Here is a 21252-nt window from a genome sequence, read left to right on the forward strand (position 1 = left end):
ATCCAGCCAATGTCATAAATGACCATTTCATACCCAACTTAAAAGTTATACTACGCATGAGAGTTTGGAGAGTTACACTTGAGAATCTGGTTCCCTCTAACAAAAGAGGAGGCAAAACCCCTAAACACCAAAAGCCTCATTTATCTTGAATAGAAACACTTCAAAAACTAAACTACTTTCCTACATTTGCAAAACTCCATGAAAAAATAAATAAATAAATAAGTCTGCCTATCCCATAGTGGACAATTTTCCTTAGATCATTTCCATACTGTTGACATTTTGAGGACAAGTGGTTCAATTCACAACTTTTAGGATTTACATTTGCCATCCACAGGTGGTAGCTTTTTTTAGTAGTATAACACAATGGAACAAACATGTTTGATTATCAAATATAACACCCTATACAAACACTGCTGATCTCTAGATATTCCAAGTCGGCTGATTTATATTTAAAAATCAATTTCCTATTTTGTTACTCGAGTAGCATAGGGACACTGTACCTAGTACAGAAGGCACTATTTACAGAAGTACAGAAACCAACGACAAGAGATTCCTCTTTCAGATTCAACACAGGAGGATTTCTCAAAGCTGCGGTAGAGAAAGTAAGCGTGCAAACTATTTAAAAAAAAAAAAAAAGTCTGACAGTACACATTCTTCACCTTTTAATTAACTCTGGCATTTTGAAACACACAGCTGTTATGACACAATATTTTGATTATAAACAGTGCAAAAAAAGACTGGCCCACATTGCTAGTAAAGAAAAAACTACAGTACTGTATAACTCCTCAATAGATCAATATCCATATTGTGGCCCAAATCTTTTAGGCACTTGACACTTTTACTAAACCTTTCAGAACAGGCCGAAATAGCATACGTTGTATTTGCACAATACCACTCCTTAATTGCAGCAGAGTATTTGCTATTGTTTCTGGAGCTGAAAAATACTAGCATTCAAGTCCCTCCCCCCATGAAACTAAAAGCAAAGTTTGTAACACAAAACATGAACTAAAGATCCAGAGCAGAGAGATCTCATACATTAGGTAAGGGAAAAAGAGCATTCCCCCCACCCCCCTTTTATGGTAATTTCTGGATCATTTACTTTGCAGGACTTTGAGAACTGGCTCTGGGCTCCATGACAGCAGCAAAGACTTTACTGAAGATGTGATGGGTGCATACAAGCATACAGCCCAGACTGGAAACATCCTGGTTGGGTTAAGGCTTGAATTCTGTTGCCATTGCATCTGCTGCTCTTCCACTGTTTTGTTGTGAGAGGTCTGCAGCCTTACCAGTCTCTCTGGTAACAAGCTGTCGCAGGCATTTCAAAGGGTAGCTCTACACTTACAGCAGCGTATAGCATACAGACACTATACCCGTGTTAGCTGGACGTGCAGACAAGAGTGTGTAGCTGGTGAGGCACAGCTTTGGTGAGTAAAGTACAGACATGCCAGAACCCTAGTGTATATACCCCATATGGCTCGCTACATGCCCAAGCAGTGCTTTCTACATCTACACTGCTACTTTTCTGCTGCCAGAACCCTTCCAGTGAAGGGACTTGGGCAGCAGTGAAAGACTCCAGCAGGGAGAGGCGGAAGGGAAAGGCTCCCCACTGCCTCCTCCCGCCAGAACCTCTCACTGCCACCTGTAGCTATACACTGCAGCGTGAGTACAGCCTGCCTGTCACTGCAGCATGTAGCAGTGGTGTGCAGGGTATGCGTAGCGAGGTTAGAAAAGGCCAGAGACTGCTGTCCTGCATCTTGTGAGGCAGAGGTCACACTGTCCTGTTTGCTGTGGTTCACCAGACTCTTATTTTCTGCTAGAGGCTGCTATCTTGTGCTCCAGAATCTAAGGTTCCACTTCAGCCTTATTCTTGCAAGGAGAATCTCAAAAACGTGAGCGGAGCATGAACAGATGCAGACATGTCACCACTCTTTCATTACTAATTTTAAGCTATAAATAGAAAAGAAACAACTCTGGCTCAAAGAAAGGGAAGGAGGAATGAGATCGGTAGAGTGCACTACAGTAAGTGCAGCAGCATAACAAATGGGACGCTGAATGAGGAAAGGCAGGAGCCTTTAGGACAATGATAATGTCTCTGGTGCAAGATAATTGCCAACTGTATGCAGTGTCATAGCCTTGTTGGTCCTAGGATATTGGAGAGACAAGATGATTAAGTAAGATCTCTTATTAGACCAACCTCAGAAATAGTTCTGTGTAAAATCAAATTTTTCTCCCCCCATCAGTTGGTCCAATAAAGAGATTGCCTCACCCACCTTGTCTCTCTAATTGGCAGCTGACTCCTGTGCATAGTGACTGTCGGCAAAAAAAAAAAAAAAAAAAAAAAAAAAAAAAATAAAAGTTTCAATTAAGATTAGAGGGGGGGAATTTTCAGGACACAAATGTCTTAAAAAGTTTAAAGTTTTAAAAATAGTTTCCAGGGAAAAACACTGAATCTCTTAGTCTCAATTTACTGTATATGTATAATATTATTTTAAATTTGTAAAAAAAAAAAAAAAAAAATCAGAAAAAAAAAGTCATCTAGAAATTTTTTTGTATACAGGAGAAGGAGTGGTATTTAAATAAAAACATCCAAGAGAACTTTCCTCCCACACAGATTTTATCCTCAGAAAAGCACAAAGAGGAAAGAGACCCATATGGAGTTATCGGAAAGACAACACAGAAGCAGAACGAGCCTCTTAGATATCAATTTTTACATGAAGAGTAGTCATTAGGTGTAAAAATGGTTGTATACATGACATTAAGTACCACATCATGCTACTCCGTCAGCAGGTGATTTTGCCACCTTCCCCAGCCCAAGTCCAATAATGATGAAAGAGGGGTCTACTGCTGGTTTAAGAAACCAGCACATACCGTACTCTATTTTTGCATGTTGTTCATAAAACCCTTTGCCCTGTGCAGTCAGTACTCCACAGTTAGACTTTAGTGCCCATTGCTTGTGTTAATTTAACATGACCACTAGTTTCTGAAGATTATTTCTCTCTACTTCATAAAAGCTACTATTATCTGGCTGAATTATAAAAGCCAAAGCCCTTCACCACAAGATTCTTGGTATTATTTAAGATTCTATAAAATGTCATAAATAAGACTGGGTCATTCAGGAAATTTTTTCAAAGCTATAATCTTGAGATTGCAACACATTAAAATTCAGTATTGGATATTTTTTAGAATATATTTTTATTTATTTACCTTTTTGCTTCCTCTAGATGGCATAAATACTCATAAGCAATGTTCTGACGCCTCCGCTCATCCATTTCTTCTGCTGAAAGCCTTTCATCATCCACAATAGCTGTAAACAGAAAAACTATGTCAAATTACACATAATTAGAGGTGACCCTCAAAGCAATTTTACTAAAAAACAAAACAAAACTGCTGCAGCTGAGAAAATGCTCTTTATAGGACTTCACTGAGAAACATTTGCCAAATACAGAAGTACTCTTACCACACCAAGTAAAAAAAGATTAACCGTGTTAGATCTTAAAATGTTGTGGTTTCAAGTTTTATAAAAGTATTGGGGAAATTTCCTCCAACACTCTCTTCCATGCACCACATTCAGTATCCTAACATTCACACTTTCCCCTCTGATTTTAGATTCTTCATACTATTTATCTGAGGGGGCATGCAGAGTTCAATTATTTTTTTCCCCACCACCTTTTTTAATATGTGGAGGGAAGATAAACTCCCCAGCAACCACTTCTTCAGGCAAATACTAAGATAACAGGTAGTAGACCTTCTAACTGGAATTCTTCTTACTCCATTATATACAATCCCCATCACCAACCTCCCTCTTTTGTAAAAATTAAAGTCCTGACCCTCAAAGGATAACTTCTCCAGTATATGTGGGTACAGTTACCAAGATTGCACAGATAATTTCCTGCATAGTCTTCTGAAAATGTAGGCCTACAGCTTCTATGGCACTAACTTGCCGAAACTAAGTCCTGCAATTACATTCTGCCTATTAAAAACCAAAAAACCCAACCACCACCACCCGTAACTAACAAAACTATGCCAGTCACCATGCTTATCTATTTGCACGTTATTCCTCATCACCAGCCTTTGATCTATTTGTTTCTTTTGGATTGTAAGGCTGCTGGAGTGGGGACTCATGTTTGTACAGCACCCAGCACAACATGTCTCTATTACCCTAGCATAAGTAATTAATTCTCCCTGTGCAGTCTCCACTGGATAAAGTAACCTCCATTTTCAGTTCTAAAAACGATTGTGGGGGTAGTTTTGCTATGTGCTGTCAAGAAGTTAGGTTGCACCCCAGAGATAGTTGCATTTCTGTGTGGGTAAAGTTATCTCTATAGTTTGCAAGAGCACTTCGTGGATAGAAAATTCTGTATTTGTACAATTTCACTTCGCAATCAGCCATCACTGCCGCAAGCACACTGCCAAAGCCAGAAAAATAAGAAAATTAAAACATAGTAAATAGGGCTGTTAAGCAACTTTAAAAAAATGAATCATGATTAATCGTGCTGTTAAACAATAGAAAACCATTCATTTTAAATATTTTTGGATGTTTTCTAAATTTTCAAATCTATTGATTTCAATTACAAACAGAACACAAAGTGTACAGTGCTCACTTTATATTTATTACAAATATTTTCAAAAACAGAAGAGGTAGTATTTCAATTCACCTGATACAAGTACTGTAGTGCAATCTCTTTATTGTGAAAGTTGAATTTACAAATGTAGAATTATGTCAAAAAAATAATTACACAAAAATAAAACAATGTCAAAGTTTAGAGCCTACAAGTCCACTCAGTCCTTTTTCTTGTTCAGACAATTGCTTAGACAAATAAGTCTGTTTACATTTATGGGGGATATTGCTGCTCGCGTTTTGTTTTCAATGTCACCTGAAAGTGAGAACAGGTGTTCTCATGGCAGTTTTGTAGCCGGCGTTGCAAGGTATTTACATGCTGAACGTGCTAAACATTCATATGTCCCTTCATGCTTCAACCACCATTCCAGAGGACATGCATCCATGTGGATGATGGGTTCTGCTCGATAATGATCCAAAGCAGAGCGGACAGACGCATGTTCATTTTCATTATCTGAGTCAGATGCCACCAGCAGAAGGTTGCTTCTCTTTTTTGGTGGTTCCGGTTCTGTAGTTTCCATGTCAGAGTGTTTCTCTTAAGACTTCTGAAAGCATGCTCCACACCTCGTCCCACTCCGATTTTGGATGGCACTTCAGATTCTTAAACCTTGGGTCGAGTTCTGTAGCTATTTTTAGAAATCTCACATTTCTTTGCATTTTGTCAAATCTGCTGTGAAAGTGTTCTTAAAATGAACATGTGCTGAATCATCATCCGAGACTGATGGAACATGAAATATATGGCAGAATGCGGGTAAAACAGAACAGGAAACATTCTCCCCCAAGGAGTTCAGTCACAAATTTAATTAACACTTTTTTTTAAAATGATCATCAGCAGCATGGAAGCACGTTATCTGGAATGGTGGCCGAAGCATGAAGAGGCATATGAATGTTTAGCATATCTGGCACGTAAATACCTTGCAACGCTGGCTACAAAAGTGCCACGTGAATGCCTGTTCTCACTTTCAGGTGACATTGTAAATAAGCAGCAGGCAGCAGTATCCTCTATAAACGTAGACAAACTTGTTTGTCTTAGCAATTGGCTGAACAAGAAGTAGGACTGAGTGGACTTGTAGGCGCTAAAGTTTTACATTGTTTTGTTTTTGAGTGCAGTTATGTAACAACAACAAAAATCTACATTTGTAAGTTGCAATCTCTATCATGAAAGTGTATTACAATACTTGTATGAGATGAATTGAAATTGTTTTTTGTTTTTTTTACAGTGCAAATATTTGTAATCAGAAATATAAAGTGAGCACTGTACACTTCATATTCTGCGTTGTAATAGAAACCAATACATTTGAAAACACAGAAAAACATCCAAAAATATTTAATATATTTCAATTGATAGTCTAATAAGAACATAAGAATGGCCGTACTGGGTCAGACCAAAGGTCTATCCAGCCCAGTATCCTGTCTGCCGACAGTGACCAATGCCAGGTGCCCCAGAGGGAGTGTACCTAACAGGTAATGATCAAGTGATCTCCCTCCTGCCATCCATCACCACCCTCTGACAAACAGAGGTTAGGGACACCATTCCTTACCCATCATGGTTAATAGCCATTAATGGACTTAACCTCCATGAATTTATCCAGTTCTCTTTTAAACCCTGTTATAGTCCTAGCCTTCACAACCTCCTCAGGCAAGGAGTTCCACAAGTTGACTGTGTGCTGTGTGAAGAACTTCTTCCTTTTATTTGTTTTAAACCTGCTGCCCATTAATTTCATTTGGTGGCCCCTAGTTCTTATGTTATGGGAACAAGTAAATAACTTCCTTATTCACTTTCTACACCTCACTCATGATCATATCCCCCCTTAGTCTCCTCTTTTTCAAGCTGAAAAGTCCTAGCCTCTTTAATGTCTCCTCATATGGGACCCGTTCCAAACACCTAAACATTTTAGTTGCCCTTCTCTGAACCTTTTCTAATGCCAGTATATCTTTTTTATATATATATAAATAAAAATAAGGAGACCACATCTGTACACAGTATTCAAGATGTGGACGTACCATGGATTTATACAAGGGCAATAAGATATTCTCCGTCTTATTCTCTATCCCTTTTTTAATGATTCCTAACCTCCTGTTTGCTTTTTTGACTGCCGCTGCACACTGCATGGACGTCTTCAGAGAACTATCCACAATGACTTCAAGATCTTTTTCCTGATCAGTTGCGGCTAAATTAGCCCCCCTCCCCCATCATATTGTATGTATAGTTGGAGTTATTTTTCTCAATGTGCATTACTTTACATTTATCTGCATTAGATTTCATTTGCCATTTTGTTTCCCAATCACTTAGTTTTGGGAGATCTTTTTGAAGTTCTTCATAGTCTGCTTTGGTCTTAACTATCTTGAGCAGTTTAGTATCATCTGTAAACTTTGCCACCTCACTGGTTTATCCCTTTCTCCAGATCATTTATGAATAAGTTGAATAGGATTGGTCCTAGGACTGACCCTTGGGGAACACCACTAATTACCCCTCTCCATTCTGAAAATTTACCATTTATTCCTACCCTTTGTTCCTGGTCTTTTAACCAGTTCTCAATTCATGAAAGGATCTTCCCTCTTATCCCATGACAACTTAATTTACGTAAGAGCCTTTGGTGAGGGACCTTATCAAAGGCTTTCTGGAAATCTAAGTACACTATGTCCCCCTTGTCCACATGTTTGTTGACCCCTTCAAAGAACTCTAATAGATTAGTAAGACATGATTTCCTTTTACAGAAACCATGTTGACTTTTGCTCAACAATTTATGTTCTTCTAGGTGTCTGACAATTTTATTCTTTACGATTGTTTCAATTAATTTGCCCGGTACCTATGTTAGACTTACCGGTCTGTAATTGCCGGGATCATGTCTAGAGCCCTTTTTAAATATTGGCGTTACATTAGCTATCTTCCAGTCATTGGGTACAGAAGCTGATTTAAAGGACAGACTACTAACTATGGTTTGTAACCTATGTTTAACAGTGTGATTAATGTTAACTCAAAAATTAATATGATTAATCGCGTAAGTTAACTGCAATTAATCGACAGCCTGAATAGTAAATAAATTTCACATCATCCCAATTCTATGATATGCCATTTACAACTGTTAAAGTAAACAGGCTAGCTCCTCCAAATGAAAGATATAGGTAGGACAGATGCTTCTGTGCCCACAATTGACAGCAACATGCACTATATAACAGCACTTCCCTGATGAATCATAAAACTCTTAAAGAACATCCTTACTAAGCACATGTGCAGTTAAAACAAGTTGAAGTCCCTTGCCTAAAATTCTGACCTAGAGTTGCTACTCTGTAAGATACATTCACCTATATTGCACTGAAACTTCAAGCTTAGCAGTTTCAGTCACCTCTGTGCATCTATCCTTCTCTGCATTTCTCCTCTTCTTGCAACTTTTAAGATAGCACCTTTAGCCACCACTAAAAGTTTCATCCACTGATAAAGCAAATTCATGTTTTATTCTGACTTTTTTTTCAGTCCATTAATTCCAGCAAGCATGACACGCTAATTTACAGACTGCAAAAAAACTCAAGTCTATTTTTCCTCTGCAATAAGCATCAAATCTAAAAAATTATTATGTAGTCTGTTGCTAAACCTAATGGTATAGAATATTTTAAGTATGTTTATACTGTTTTAGGATTCCTTCCATTTGTCAATATAAATAGTCCGTGCTTTCTCTATACCGAGACATTTTCTATTGTCTGGTGTCTATTGAGCTGAAGAAAGGGACTGTTCATTTGAAGCACAGACAGTTCCATCAGAGCATTACTAAGAGAAAACTGGATGTTTGAGAGAGTTATTAGCACAAAGCAAGTCGCTTGTTAAAATTACTCACCATGAGCCAGTCAGTGCGATATCAGTATCCTAGACTAACTATGGATGACACAGTATTGATTCTCTAGTTCAAGTTGGTAAAGTTTCCATTATAACCCTGATATTTTCTCCAGGCACAGAACAGCTACTACAGCATCCAAAAAGAAGCATCTATAATGTCTGTTATAATACAAATCCCTAAAGTGGAAGGAATTTAAGTGAGCTGGTGGAGTTGTCTTTATGAGCTATTGAAGTCACGAAGAATGAACAAGTTCCATACGGTGTGGATATTTAACAAGTGCCAAATCCTCATTTTAGGGCTCCAGGAAGCTTGTCAGCTCCACTGAGAAGACACCCTAGTTTATAATTTATGCAATTCTTAAATGTATCAGGGACTTTTGAGGTTTAAAGGTGGTTGTGACAAAAACGGCAATTTCCAGACATCTCCTTAGGAGACCTTATTGAATTAAGTTAAAATATCTTTGGGACCCATTGTATTAAATGAATGGTTTATCTATTATTGTGGGCTGGAATTGTATGTACCCTCGGGTGGGGGGGGGCGGGGAGGGGAGACGAGAAAGATGTGACAGATGTGAGATCTGGGGGTTTACAGGACTATAGCGAACAATGTGCCAGATAAGAATTGCTTTTTGGAATAAAAAGCGTTAAATGGGTTTTCCTGGGGAACATTTAGGAGAAGGGGAATGCAAATTCCCCAAATCCAGTAATGCAAAAAACCCAGCCTTTTGAAGCTATACCTTGAGGAGAGGATCTTTGTTTGCTCATCACCTGCTATCAAAAGGCCAAGATCAAAGGCTGGAGCTGTATAAAAAAAGTTAACTGCTCAGCCTGGGTTTGTTTCTGAATCTTAGACAGTTATGAACTTGTAACCCCAAGAAAAATCCAGTGCTGGGTTTTGAAGGACTGATGCCTACCAGAGGCCAAGGTTGGTTCGGGTGATCTCTGGTAAGCTTTAGAATGCATGTAGATTTTATTCTTTAATACATTTTCTCTACAGTGAGAATAAATGTACTTGCTTGTAAGAACTGTGTGGTAACTTACTCTGCAGGCCAATATGCTGTTCATAGCTTTTGGAGGGAAAGCAAAGCACAGACGATTGCCTGTCTGGCTTACTGGGCATATCACAGTGTAGTCAGGGAACTATACAGCTTGGGAAACCCCTTGTCAGGAGGGAGAAAGATGTGGGTCTCCGCTTAATAGAGGTGACGGCTGAAGAGCCAGGAACCTAGAGTGGGTGACCTTGAGGGGCCATGGAGCTGGAATACAGGCACAGTTGCCTTGAACTATGAGAGCGGTAACATCTACATTCATTATGTATCAATCTCAAGTCAGTGAAATTCAAAGTTTGAGACAAATAGCATTGTTTCATGAAAGTTACAATCATCACTAGAGAGGCTGATACAGATGCGTACTTTTTGAAATAAACTTCAGGGTGCTAGGAGCTTTACACACTTTTGGCAAAGCAGCTAGCATTCCAAGAAGAACCCAGAAGAGGTTACATTCTCCACAGTGTTTCATATTAGAACCTCTGCTTGGATCTCGCAAGTTATAACATGCGCCAGAAGGGCCAGCGCCCGCATAGGGCATGACAGTTATGCTGACTGCTGGTCCCATCCACAATGTAGTTCCCAAACCTACTTTATAAATGAAGTGAGCCTAGGAATTAAGCAGGTACACTAGGTCCTTAGATTGGTATTTCCCCAACCCCAGACTACACTTCAACAGCGCTGCTACTTCCCTATTCTATTAAACAATGGACCACCCTCTCCCCCCTCTGCAGTCAGAGACAAAGGCACACAGTTAATTGTCCTCCAGAAACAGATGAACAGAAAGCAGCCCACCTGATACATATTTACAAGCCATCGCTGTTTGTCTTTAGATAAATTCCAAAGCATGCTTCTGTGCCTCCGCACCCCCATTACTGTATTTATCCTCACAGCCCCATGAGGTAGGGAAAAAGCTATCCCCACTTTACAAGTGAGGAACTGAGGCAGATACCCATTAAGTGACTTACCCAAGGTCACAGATGGCCTGTGGCAGAGCAGGAAACTGAACTTGAGCCTCATGTCCCAGGCTAATGCCCTAACCACCAGGCCATCCTTCCTCACTTTACAAGTGCGGATTTCAGTTCTAAAGAAAAATTACTTTAGCTGTAGGATTTCAAGCGTCCATAAGGTCAACCTTCAATCACATCTAGCATGAACTTTTCAAAGATGCTCCAGTTCTACAAGTCAGAAGTTTGTCCCACCATCTATTTGGGAAGTATGGTACACTTTTACCATATGTCTGTCAAAGCCTCCAACGCAGTGTGGAGAAGTCAAAACCCCACTATGAAGACAACTGGGATGGGACAGTAACCAAGAGAGACCTGTCACCTATCCTGCAGTAACTGCTTTACATGTTTTTGTCCAGGTGGATCCCACATATGGTGCACATGTGATTAGAAACTTTTGACCAGCAGTGTCAGATGGTGCCACACCAGCACCCTGCATGTCCTCATGGTCCCCCACTACCTCATGGCACAGAGGCAGTCTGCTCTGCCTTCTTCACTTCCCTCAATAATTCAGAATGCCAGCACAGATCAATGCCAAAGGAGCAGGGATGGAGAGCAAGCTGTGCAATCCACACATATTGTAAGGCAAGTAATCAATCCCTCCATTTATGTCCAATTTGATCCCACTTATGGTGACTAGTTAGCAATTCCTAGATTAACAGGAGGAGGGATCTGATGAATCCTAGATACAACTAGCTAAATAAGTTAGAGATCAATATAGGAATCTCTCAGACATACCGAAGTAGTTGCCTGGGCTCTAGTCAAGAGGGCCCTAATGCCGGAGGGAAGGGACATGCTAGTTAGTAACAGATTATGATGCACCAGGGTGATCCATTCGAAAAGTCTCTGGGAAGACGTGACCTGACTTTTCACAGCCTTTCCCAATGCCACAAATGAATGGGGTGCCTTAATGAATGGTTTTGACCTATTCAAAGAGGAATGGGCTCTGGAAACACCTGAAGTATGGACAAACCAAGCTCCAGAGTCGGAGTATGGTTTGAGGAAGTGAATAGGAGGTTCATTGATTGATTTAAAATCAGATACCACCTTGGTGAGAAGTTTGAGATGGGATCTGCCCACCATATTTGATCACAGAAGTTTCGATTACTTTTTGAAATTTAAGATTGGAATTCATTTGGTTCTTAACAGTCTGCCCTGAGATTAGTGCTAATACTCTTGAGCCACTGCAGGACAACAGGGAAAGTAATTCTGAGAGATTCATAGGTTACAAGGCCAGAAGGGACCATTGTGATCATCTAGTCCAACCTCCTCTATGACACGGGGCATAAAGCTTCCTCAAGATATTTCTTAGAGCAGATCTTTTAGAAAAACATCCAATCTTGATTTTAATTTTTAAATGTAGAATCTATTACAAGTTCTTGGTAAATTGTTTCAATGGTCAGTTAGTCTCACTATTAAAAGTTTGTCTTATTTCCAGTCTGAGTTTGCGTAGCTTCAACTTCCAGCCCTTGGATTGTGGTATACCTTTCTCTAATAGGCCGAAGAGTCCATTATTACATACGTGTTCCCTGTGGAGGCACATAGGCTAATCAAGTCACCCCTTAACCTTCTCTTTGTTAAATTAAGCAGATTGAGCTCTTTGAGCCTATCACTGTAAGACAGGTTTTCTAATCCTTTAATCTTTCTCGTGGCTCTTCTCCGAGTCCTCTCCAATTTATCAACATCCTTCTTGAATTGTGGGCACAAGAACTGCACACAGTATTCTGGCAACTGTCACACCAGTGCAAAATGCAGAGGTAAAATAACCTAACCTTTCTATTCCTACCAGAGATGCAATCCTTAGGTCCCCCTGTTTATGCATTAGCCCTTTTAGCCACAGCGTCACACTGGGAGCTCATGTTCACCTGAGTATCCACCATGACACCCAAATGTTTTTCAGAGTTCCCCCCCCCTCCCCCCGTCCCCACCATCATGTAAGTATGGCCTACGTTCTTTGTTCCTAGATGCCAACATTTACATTTAGCCATATTAAACACATTGTATGATTACACCCAGTTTACCAAGCAACCCAGAACACTCCATCAGAGACCTCACTTACCCTCTTATTTACCATTTCCCCCAATTTTGGGGTCATCTGCAAATTCTCAGTGATTTTATTTTCCTTCCAAGTCAGTGGTAAGTGTTCAATAGCATACGACCAAGAACCTATCCCAGCAGGACCCCACTAGAAATACACCTATTCAATGATTCCCCATTTACAATTGCCTTTTGACCTGCCAGTTTTTAATCCATTTTGTGTGCGTCACGTTCGTGGCAAATAGGTCTACTACAGGTCGTCTCCAACCCCCACCCCTATCTGTGGAAGAAAGGCTTGAGAAAGAGTCCTTCAGCAACCACTTGTGCTTGGCTGAGTATTGCCTGCAGAGATAACCCGTCATATTGTATTTTCCTCATAGGTGAAGGGCCATGGGAGTTGTCCTGTACTTACAAGAGTTGCACTGCTTGGGGAATCCCTAGGAAGGAGCAGGATGGATGGATGCCTGGAGGAGACTCTCAGCTCGATTCTAGGGAGATACTGGGAGAGCAAAGGGGAGCAGCAGCAAATCTGTTCTAGAGTTGGTGCTGCCCTCAGTAATAGAATACTATCAGTACTGAGGGTTTAATGCCTTTCTGGAACCAGGGAGATTGGAACCTAGGCCACCAGTACCAAGGACAGTGCCAGGGACTTGGTGCTGGGAAGTCAGGGACAGGTCTGCCTGTACAGGTAGGTCTGGTACTGTGGGTGCTGATGCCAGGGAGGAGTCAGCCAGTAATGGGTTCAGTTCCACTCACAGCCAGGTGAGGTACAGATTTGGCCCTGCTAATCTGTCCAGGTCCATCAGGCCTCTGGACTCCATGTTCAGAAGGAGTATGACTCAATTTCTCTGCTCTCCTCAGAAAAAAAGTTCTGTATGTAGACTCCTCCCTCACAGCACTGGAGCAGCAAGTGGCGGGGGGGGGGGGGGGGGGGGGGGGGAGGGGGGGGAGGAGAGGGGAAATTGCTGGAAGGAGCATCCCTTTTTGGAATGGTAAGGGGGAACGGACAGGTTCGGGGCAGTTCTGCCCATTATGCCATCAGGTGGGGGCATGAGCCTAAACATCCTCACTGGTCAAAGGTTCCAATCTCGCATGCATGATGTATACAGAGGCACCATATGTGGAAGCTACACAGACTAAGTTCAGTCAGTTTTAGCTGCCAAGTTGTGGGTTTTGTTAGGATTCTAAACGATATCCCAAAATGCTATGAATAGAACTGTACATACACTACTTGTAAATGAAGAACTGTTCTAAAGAGTGTTGCCAGGGCCAATGCTACCATTAAGGCAAACTAGGCGGTTGCCTAGGGCGCCAAGATTTGGGGGCGCCAAAAAGCAGTGCCCCCAATTTTTTTTTTTTTTTTTTTTATTTAAACACACACACACACACACACACACACAGCGTTCCTGGGTTGGGCTGCCAGCAGTGCGCTGACACATGCGACGCAGACTCCCTCTCCCAGCGGCCACTCCACTTCTCCCGCCTCCCAAGCTTGTGTCACCAATCAGCTGATCGGTGCCGCAAGCCTGGGAGGGGAAGAGAATTAGAGCAGGGGCGGCGTGCTCGGGGAGGAGGCGGAGCAGAGGTGCGCTGGGGTGGGGAGCTGCTGCACGGCTCCCCCGGGGGAGGGGGAAGGAGGGGAGGCGTCACCTCAAGGCGGAGGGCGGGCAAGGTCCTGAGTGTTGACAAGTAATCCAAGTTTAAATAAAGAAAAGTTGGAGTGTCCTATAGATTATACCATAAAGTTACTCACTCCATCAATTACCTATTATATAGTTACATATACTAACTTTATGATGAAGGAGCTGGAGACAATGGAATTTGTAAGAAGACAGTAAAATGTGCAGAAAGTAACAAAACATGAAATGAACTAGAAGTGGCATTAAAATTTGAAAGTTTAAATTTCAGTATAGGATTTTAAACAAGCTAATACGCTAAATTACTTGTTGCATCACATATGCCAGAACAATAGCCTACCTAAATCCACCATATGCTTGATCTTCTGTCAAGAAGCAATTACACCCTCTAAGTTTGATTTTTTTTGTTTTGTTATATTAAACTCTATAGGCCTTCTCCTGCAATCTGTAAGCAAGACTCCCTGTGAAGTCAAAGCGAGTTTCGTTTAAGGACCAAAGAATTAGGCCCTAAACCAGTTACATACATACATACATACATACATACACACACACACACTTCTTGTGACCTAAAGTCTCCCCTGCAAGTGGGCATTCGTGAATGGTAACAAGATTTAGCCTCATATCTCAGCTGAAATAGAAAGACTCCGGACTACCCTTGTCTGTTTTCTGGAAGGAAAAACAAACCACCACAAAAAACACTCTGGCTATGGCACCTGTGATAGCAACTACAAGAGCACTAGTACAGACAAGATGGTACACGGAGAGTTTAAAGCCACTAGTTCATTTAAGAGAGACGGTCACTGCAAAGATCTGCACTCCAAATACTGGCAGTTGGCTGCATCTTTGTCTACATTAGCACTCTGACCATCACTACAATGCATACAACTGAACTAATAGAACACTAATCAGCACCATAGAGTAGAGAGCCTAAAATGTGGTTAAGAGTTCAAGTCTGAGTCTAACCTGGAGGAAAACAGAATCATTTAACCCTAGAAGAAGATGCAGAAACAATATTGATGGTCACAAAATTGCAGTAAGATTAGGTAAAATAACTAGACACTGTCTGAACAAAGATTTTCAGGGGTTTGTAAAAAAACAAATCTGCAGCCAAAGTAGTACTTGATTTAACACTTCTTTAGAGCACTGTTACATAGTTTGAGATTCTTACTATGTGGAAGATTATGATCAATCCTCTGGATTAACATCAGAATCTGACCCAGAAAGACGACTCCATGCATACACCTGCTATAAAATATCAGATTATCTAAACATTAAGTTAATTAATTCACATAAAAGTCATTTTCCCCATGTTGTGGTCCTCCTGTCAAGACGAAAGTCTATTTTCATTTGATATTAGAAATTTACTTGACTGAATTTATATTAAGAGCCTTTTAAAATAGCTGTCCCAACCCCACTATATAGCATGGGGGACAGAGGGAAGTTAACAGTACAGGAAACATACCTGATGATAAACAGGAACTTAGTAACAAAGTATTTGAAGTATCGGTTTCTACTCTGAAAAGTGATTCTAAAAAACAAAAAATAAACCACCACCAACTTGGTATTCCATATCAAAGTGTGTTCATCTTACATAAATAAACTAAAAATATAAAATCAATTTAAGTTAAGTACCAGACTTGTAAACTCAGCCTAGGCCCAGAGTTAAGCCAATTCTTTCCTTTTCACATATCACCACAGAGATTCTTCAAGTCAAGTGATATTGCACATGGGTAACTGACAGCATTACTGGATGTGCAAAATCTTTATTACTGGTGGTAAAGTGCAATAAGCTGGTCAGTGCCCAGGTTGACTTTGTGGGGATAGCAGTGAAGAAAAGAAGTATTTTTACTTGAAAGCAGAGTTAATTTGATATAGAAGCAGTGACTTTCAAAACACAGAACCCCATGGTCCCATTTTTGTAGTTATTTTCAATGCAATTAAACCTAAATTTCTACAATGAGAAATAACGAGGACTGCATGAAAAATAAAGTCAAGTTTATTTTGTTTCTGTTTCAGTTTTATGGGACTATTTAAGAAGGTACAGTGTCAAGTCATCTGGTATAAAACAAAATTCACAAAACAGCCTGCATACAATTTAAAAACGTTTATGCTTTAAAACCTACTGCAGCACATACAGTAATGAAAGTCTTCTTACAATCCTGATGTGTGCACAAGCACATGATTACAAGAACTGAGCCTCTGACTGCTGGAAGCAGCTTATACTGAATTCAGGGCCGGCTCCAGGCACCAGGCAACCAAGCACATGTTTGGGGCGGCACCTGGTAAGGGGCGGCCAATCTTGGGGTGGTAGGTGGGGGCAGCGCGGCGCGGCCTTCCGCGGGGTGGCGGGGGGCGGCTTTTTTTTGCTGCTTGGGGCAGCAAAAAAGTTAGAGCTGGCCCTAACTGAATTTCAGGTCTTGAACTCTTCTAGCAGCTACTGGGTTGTGTTGAGAGCTGGGTAGGACAACCTCGCAGCTCCTTCTGTTGAAGATTTTTGTCTGACATACTGAGGAGAGGGTGGAGGAGGAAGAGGAGAGGTTTGTAGGGAACTTGCACCTTAATACGTATGAATCTGGATCCAGGTGGTGTGTTTGGGAAGGAGGGGAAGGCCGAACTGTAATGCTAGTACTTCAGTGGGAAAGTGAAAACTTGGCAGCTAGGGATTTGGGGAGGAGGGGAACAGGGGGAAGGGCACAGACAGCATGGGCAAGGTGTTATTGGCCATCCAACATCTTGACGGATGAAAAGAGATGTGACAAAGTCAGTCAGTGATGCATCGCAATGGAATGGGAAAAAAGAGCCTGATGCACGAGCAGCAACCTTTCCACAGTGGCTATAGGTGCACTCGCCAGATGGAGGTTGAAACATATTCTGCTTCCCGGCTCGACTGCAGGCCTCAGCCTGGGCTCTCTGATGGCTCTCCATGGTGACTCCCCCAGAATTAACCTGGCTTCTCCAAACTGAGTGATTGTGGACAGGATTCTCCCAGTTGACAGTGGGCACGCTGATTTTCTTGAGAGATTGCTTGACCCTTGTCACTGTATTGGAGCTTCGGCCTTCCTCTGCATTGCCATAGAGCACAGACTTCTGCAGATGATCTTGAGACATGAGCTCAATGTGTCCCAAAACAGCGAAGCCTGTGAACGTCGGGGAGGGATAGCTCAGGGGTTTGAGCATTGGCCTGCTAAACCCAGGGTTGTGAGCTCAATCCTTGAGGATCTGGGGCAAAAATCAGTACTTGGTCCTGCTAGTGAAGGCAGGGGGCTGGACTCTATGACCTTCCAGTTCTATGAGATAGGTATATCTCCATCCAGCATAGACTGTAGACTGGTTATCTCAAGGATCTCGTTATCTGTGATCCACTGGTCCCAAGTAATTCTAAAGTTTTTTCTAAGACAGCAGAGATGGAAACTGTTCAATCTCTGATCCTGCTTGGAATACATAACCCAACTCTCACGATCATAAAGGAAGGTACTAAAGACAAACCTGATAGATAGAAACCTATGTGTTCAGGGTTAGCAACTTGTTATTCCAAAAATGTGAGGCAAGTTTGCAGATTCTAGCATCAAGTTCCCTATCAAAGTTAAGTGAGCTGCTAAGAATTGAAGCAAAATAGTAAAAAGGATCCACATTATCCAGAGCTTCATTATTGACATAGATTTTAGGTGGAATGTTGGTAACTTGTGATGTAACAACTGTTTTCTTGATAGTGATTGCCATGCCAAATTTGGTACATGCATCAGATAATTCATCAAGTGAATTAGAGACCAATGCAGCAGTATGTGGGAAAAGCAGATCCTTTATAGCAAGCTGGGTGACATGCCTTCTGCTCTGGAATCATCTGATGTTAAACAAGCTGCTATCCAGCCTCAATTCAATTAATACGCCTTTAGAAATGGTCAAAGCCGGTGGGTGCGAAGATGCAGCGTTGCTTCATACCAGTATCAATACGAACCGCGGGTGATGTTTCATTTTCATACTGGATCCACTGCTTGACTAGGGAGAGAACCTTTTGTGGACAACAAGGAGTCCGGTGGCACCTTTTGTGGACAGCCAATTCTCAACAGGATCTTACAGATGCCATTCCTGCTAACCGTGTTGAAGGTATTTTGTAGGTCAATGAATTCTACATAGAGAGGTGCCCGTTTATGACTTTTTTCTTGCAACAAGAGCAAGGTGTTATCAACATAACTAATATGGGGAATAAACAGGAAAATCTGGGCGTATTAGTACTAAGCTAAATTATGACTTAATTGGCACAGATATGGTGGAATAAATCTCAGGACTGGAATATTTGTATAGAGGGGTATAGCTTGTTCAAGAAGAACGGGGGGGGGGGGGAGGAGAGGTTGCGCTATGTACATCAAGAATATATAAATATAGATATAGTGACAGACCCAGACCAGTGGGGTACAGGAGTCTGGTAGAGGGCAAATACTGGTCACTGGATTAGTAGTTTTCTGTTCCCTGAATGACCAGAGCAGGGGCTGCACTAGAGTAATCAGGAAGCTGCTAGAATCAATTAAGGCAGGCTAAATCAGGGCACCTGCATTTTAAAAGCAACAGAGGGTCCTGTGGCACCTTTGAGACTAACAGAAGTACTGGGAGCATAAGCTTTCGTGGGTAAGAACCTCACTTCTTCAGATGCAAGTAATGGAAATCTCCAGAGACAGGTATATATCAGTGTGGAGTTAATGAGGTTAGTTCAGTCAGGGAGGGTGAGGTGCTCTGCTAGCAGTTGAGGTGTGAACACCAAGGGAGGAGAAACTGTTTCTGTAGTTGGATAGCCATTCACAGTCTTTGTTTAATCCTGATCTGATGGTGTCAAATTTGCAAATGAACTGGAGCTCAGCAGTTTCTCTTTGGAGTCTGGTCCTGAAGTTTTTTTGCTGTAAGATGGCTACCTTAACATCTGCTATTGTGTGGCCAGGGAGGTTGAAGTGTTCTCCTACAGGTTTTTGTATATTGCCATTCCTGATATCTGACTTGTGTCCATTTATCCTCTTGCGTAGTGACTGTCCAGTTTGGCCAATGTACATAGCAGAGGGGCATTGCTGGCATATGATGGCATATATAACATTGGTGGACGTGCAGGTGAATGAGCCGGTGATGTTGTAGCTGATCTGGTTAGGTCCAGTGATGGTGTTGCTGGTGTAGATATGTGGGCAGAGTTGGCATCGAGGTTTGTTGCATGGGTTGGTTCCTGAGTTAGAGTTGTTATGGTGCGGTGCGTGGTTGCTGGTGAGAATATGCTTAAGGTTGGCAGGTTGTCTGTGGGCGAGGACTGGCCTGCCTCCCAAGGTCTGTGAAAGTGAGGGATCATTGTCCAGGATGGGTTGTAGATCACTGATGATGCGTTGGAGAGGTTTAAGCTGAGGACTGTAGGTGATGGCCAGTGGAGTTCTGTTGGTTTCTCTTCTGGGCCTGTCTTGTAGCAGGAGGCTTCTGGGTACACGTCTGGCTCTGTTGATTTGTTTCTTTATTTCCTTGTGTGGGTATCGTAGTTTTGAGAATGCTTGGTGAAGATCTTGTAGGTGTTGGTCTCTGTCTGAGGGGTTGGAGCAGATGCGATTGTACCTCAGTGCTTGGCTGTAGACGATGGATCGTGTGGTGTGACCGGGGTGGAAGCTGGAGGCATGAAGGTAGGCGTAGCGGTCGGTGGGTTTTCGGTATAGGGTGGTGTTGATGTGGCCATCGCTTATTTGTACGGTGGTGTCCAGGAAGTGGACCTCCCGTGTAGATTGGTCCAGGCTGAGGTTGATGGTGGGGTGGAAGCTGTTGAAAGCATGGTGGAATTCTTCCAGGGTCTCCTTCCCATGGGTCCAGATGATGAAGATGTCATCAATATAGCGTAGGTAGAGAAGGGGCATGAGTGGACGAGAGCTGAGGAAGCATTGTTCCAGGTCAGCCATAAAAATGTTGGCATATTGTGGGGCCATGCGGGTGCCCATAGCGGTGCCACTGGTCTGGAGGTATATATTGTCACCAAATTTGAAATAATTGTGCGTGAGGATAAAGTCACAGAGCTCAGCAATAAGTTGTGCTGTGTCATCATCAGGGATACTGTTCCTGACAGCTTGTATTCCATCTGTATGTGGGATGTTTGTGTAGAGAGCCTCTACATCCATTTTAAAAGGCGCTCACTTCAGTTTGTGGTGCGAGTGTGAGGAGCTGGGAGCAAGAGGTGCAAGGACCCGAGAGTGAGAGGGTGTGCTGCTGGAGGACTGAGGAGCACAAGCGTTATCAGACACCAGGAAGAAGGTCCTGTGGTAAGAATAAGGAAGGTGTTTGGAGGAGGCCATGGGGAAGTAGCCCAGGGAGTTGTAGCAGTCATGCAGCTGTTACAGGAGGCACTATAGACAGCTACAGTCCACAGGGCCCTGGGCTGGAACCCGGAGTAGAGGGCGGGCCCAGGTTCCCCAAACCTCCCAATTGACCTGGACCGTGGGTTTTTCCAGAGGGGAAACCCACATGGTGAATCTCTGAGGCAAGAAAATCCGCCAATAAGTGCAGGACCCACCAAGATAGAGGAGGAACTTTGTCACAATACACACACACACACACACACTTACTTTGAGGCCTAGAAGGAGGTGAGAGGCAGGCCAGTTGAAAGTTTCTGGATGAACACAGAAGGGGAAAAAAGAGGGGCGACATCCACCAAATCAGGAAGAGGCAGTGGCAGAGGCATTTCTAGAACGAACAGAACTATCCAAAGCACAAGAACTGGTAGCAATGAGGGACTTAAACTACCCAGACATCAGTTGGAAAAGTAATATAGCAGAGCACAACATTTCCAATAATTCTTGGAATATATTGGGGACAATTTGTTTCAGAAAGTAGAGGGAGTAACTAGGAGGACAGCCATTTTAAACTAGATTCTGCCTAACAGGGAGGAACTGGTTGTGAATCTAAAAGTGGAAGGCAATTTGGGTGAAAGGGATCATGAAATGATGTCATGATTCTAAGGAAAGGAAGGAGTGATGGCAACAGAATAAGGAAAATGGACTACAAAAATGCAAACTAATAAACCCAGAAAACAGGTAGATAAGGTCCCTTGGGAAGAAAATTGAAGAGG

At 42.1% G+C, this 21252-nt stretch overlaps 1 protein-coding gene across 2 annotated transcripts in view; it reads right to left on the reverse strand.

Moving 5' to 3' along the window:
• IQGAP2 (IQ motif containing GTPase activating protein 2) overlaps window positions 1-21252 on the reverse strand; it is a 238682-nt gene that overhangs the window by 177853 nt on the left and 39577 nt on the right. For both annotated transcript variants that reach the window (XM_034774640.1, XM_034774641.1), the window contains exon 2: window positions 3205-3304. In XM_034774640.1, the coding sequence (XP_034630531.1) occupies window positions 3205-3304 (100 nt within the window). The remainder of the gene's footprint in view (window positions 1-3204; window positions 3305-21252) is intronic.

The sequence above is a fragment of the Trachemys scripta genome, chromosome 6, assembly GCF_013100865.1.
Source record: "Trachemys scripta elegans isolate TJP31775 chromosome 6, CAS_Tse_1.0, whole genome shotgun sequence".
Taxonomy (NCBI): Eukaryota; Metazoa; Chordata; order Testudines; family Emydidae; genus Trachemys; species Trachemys scripta.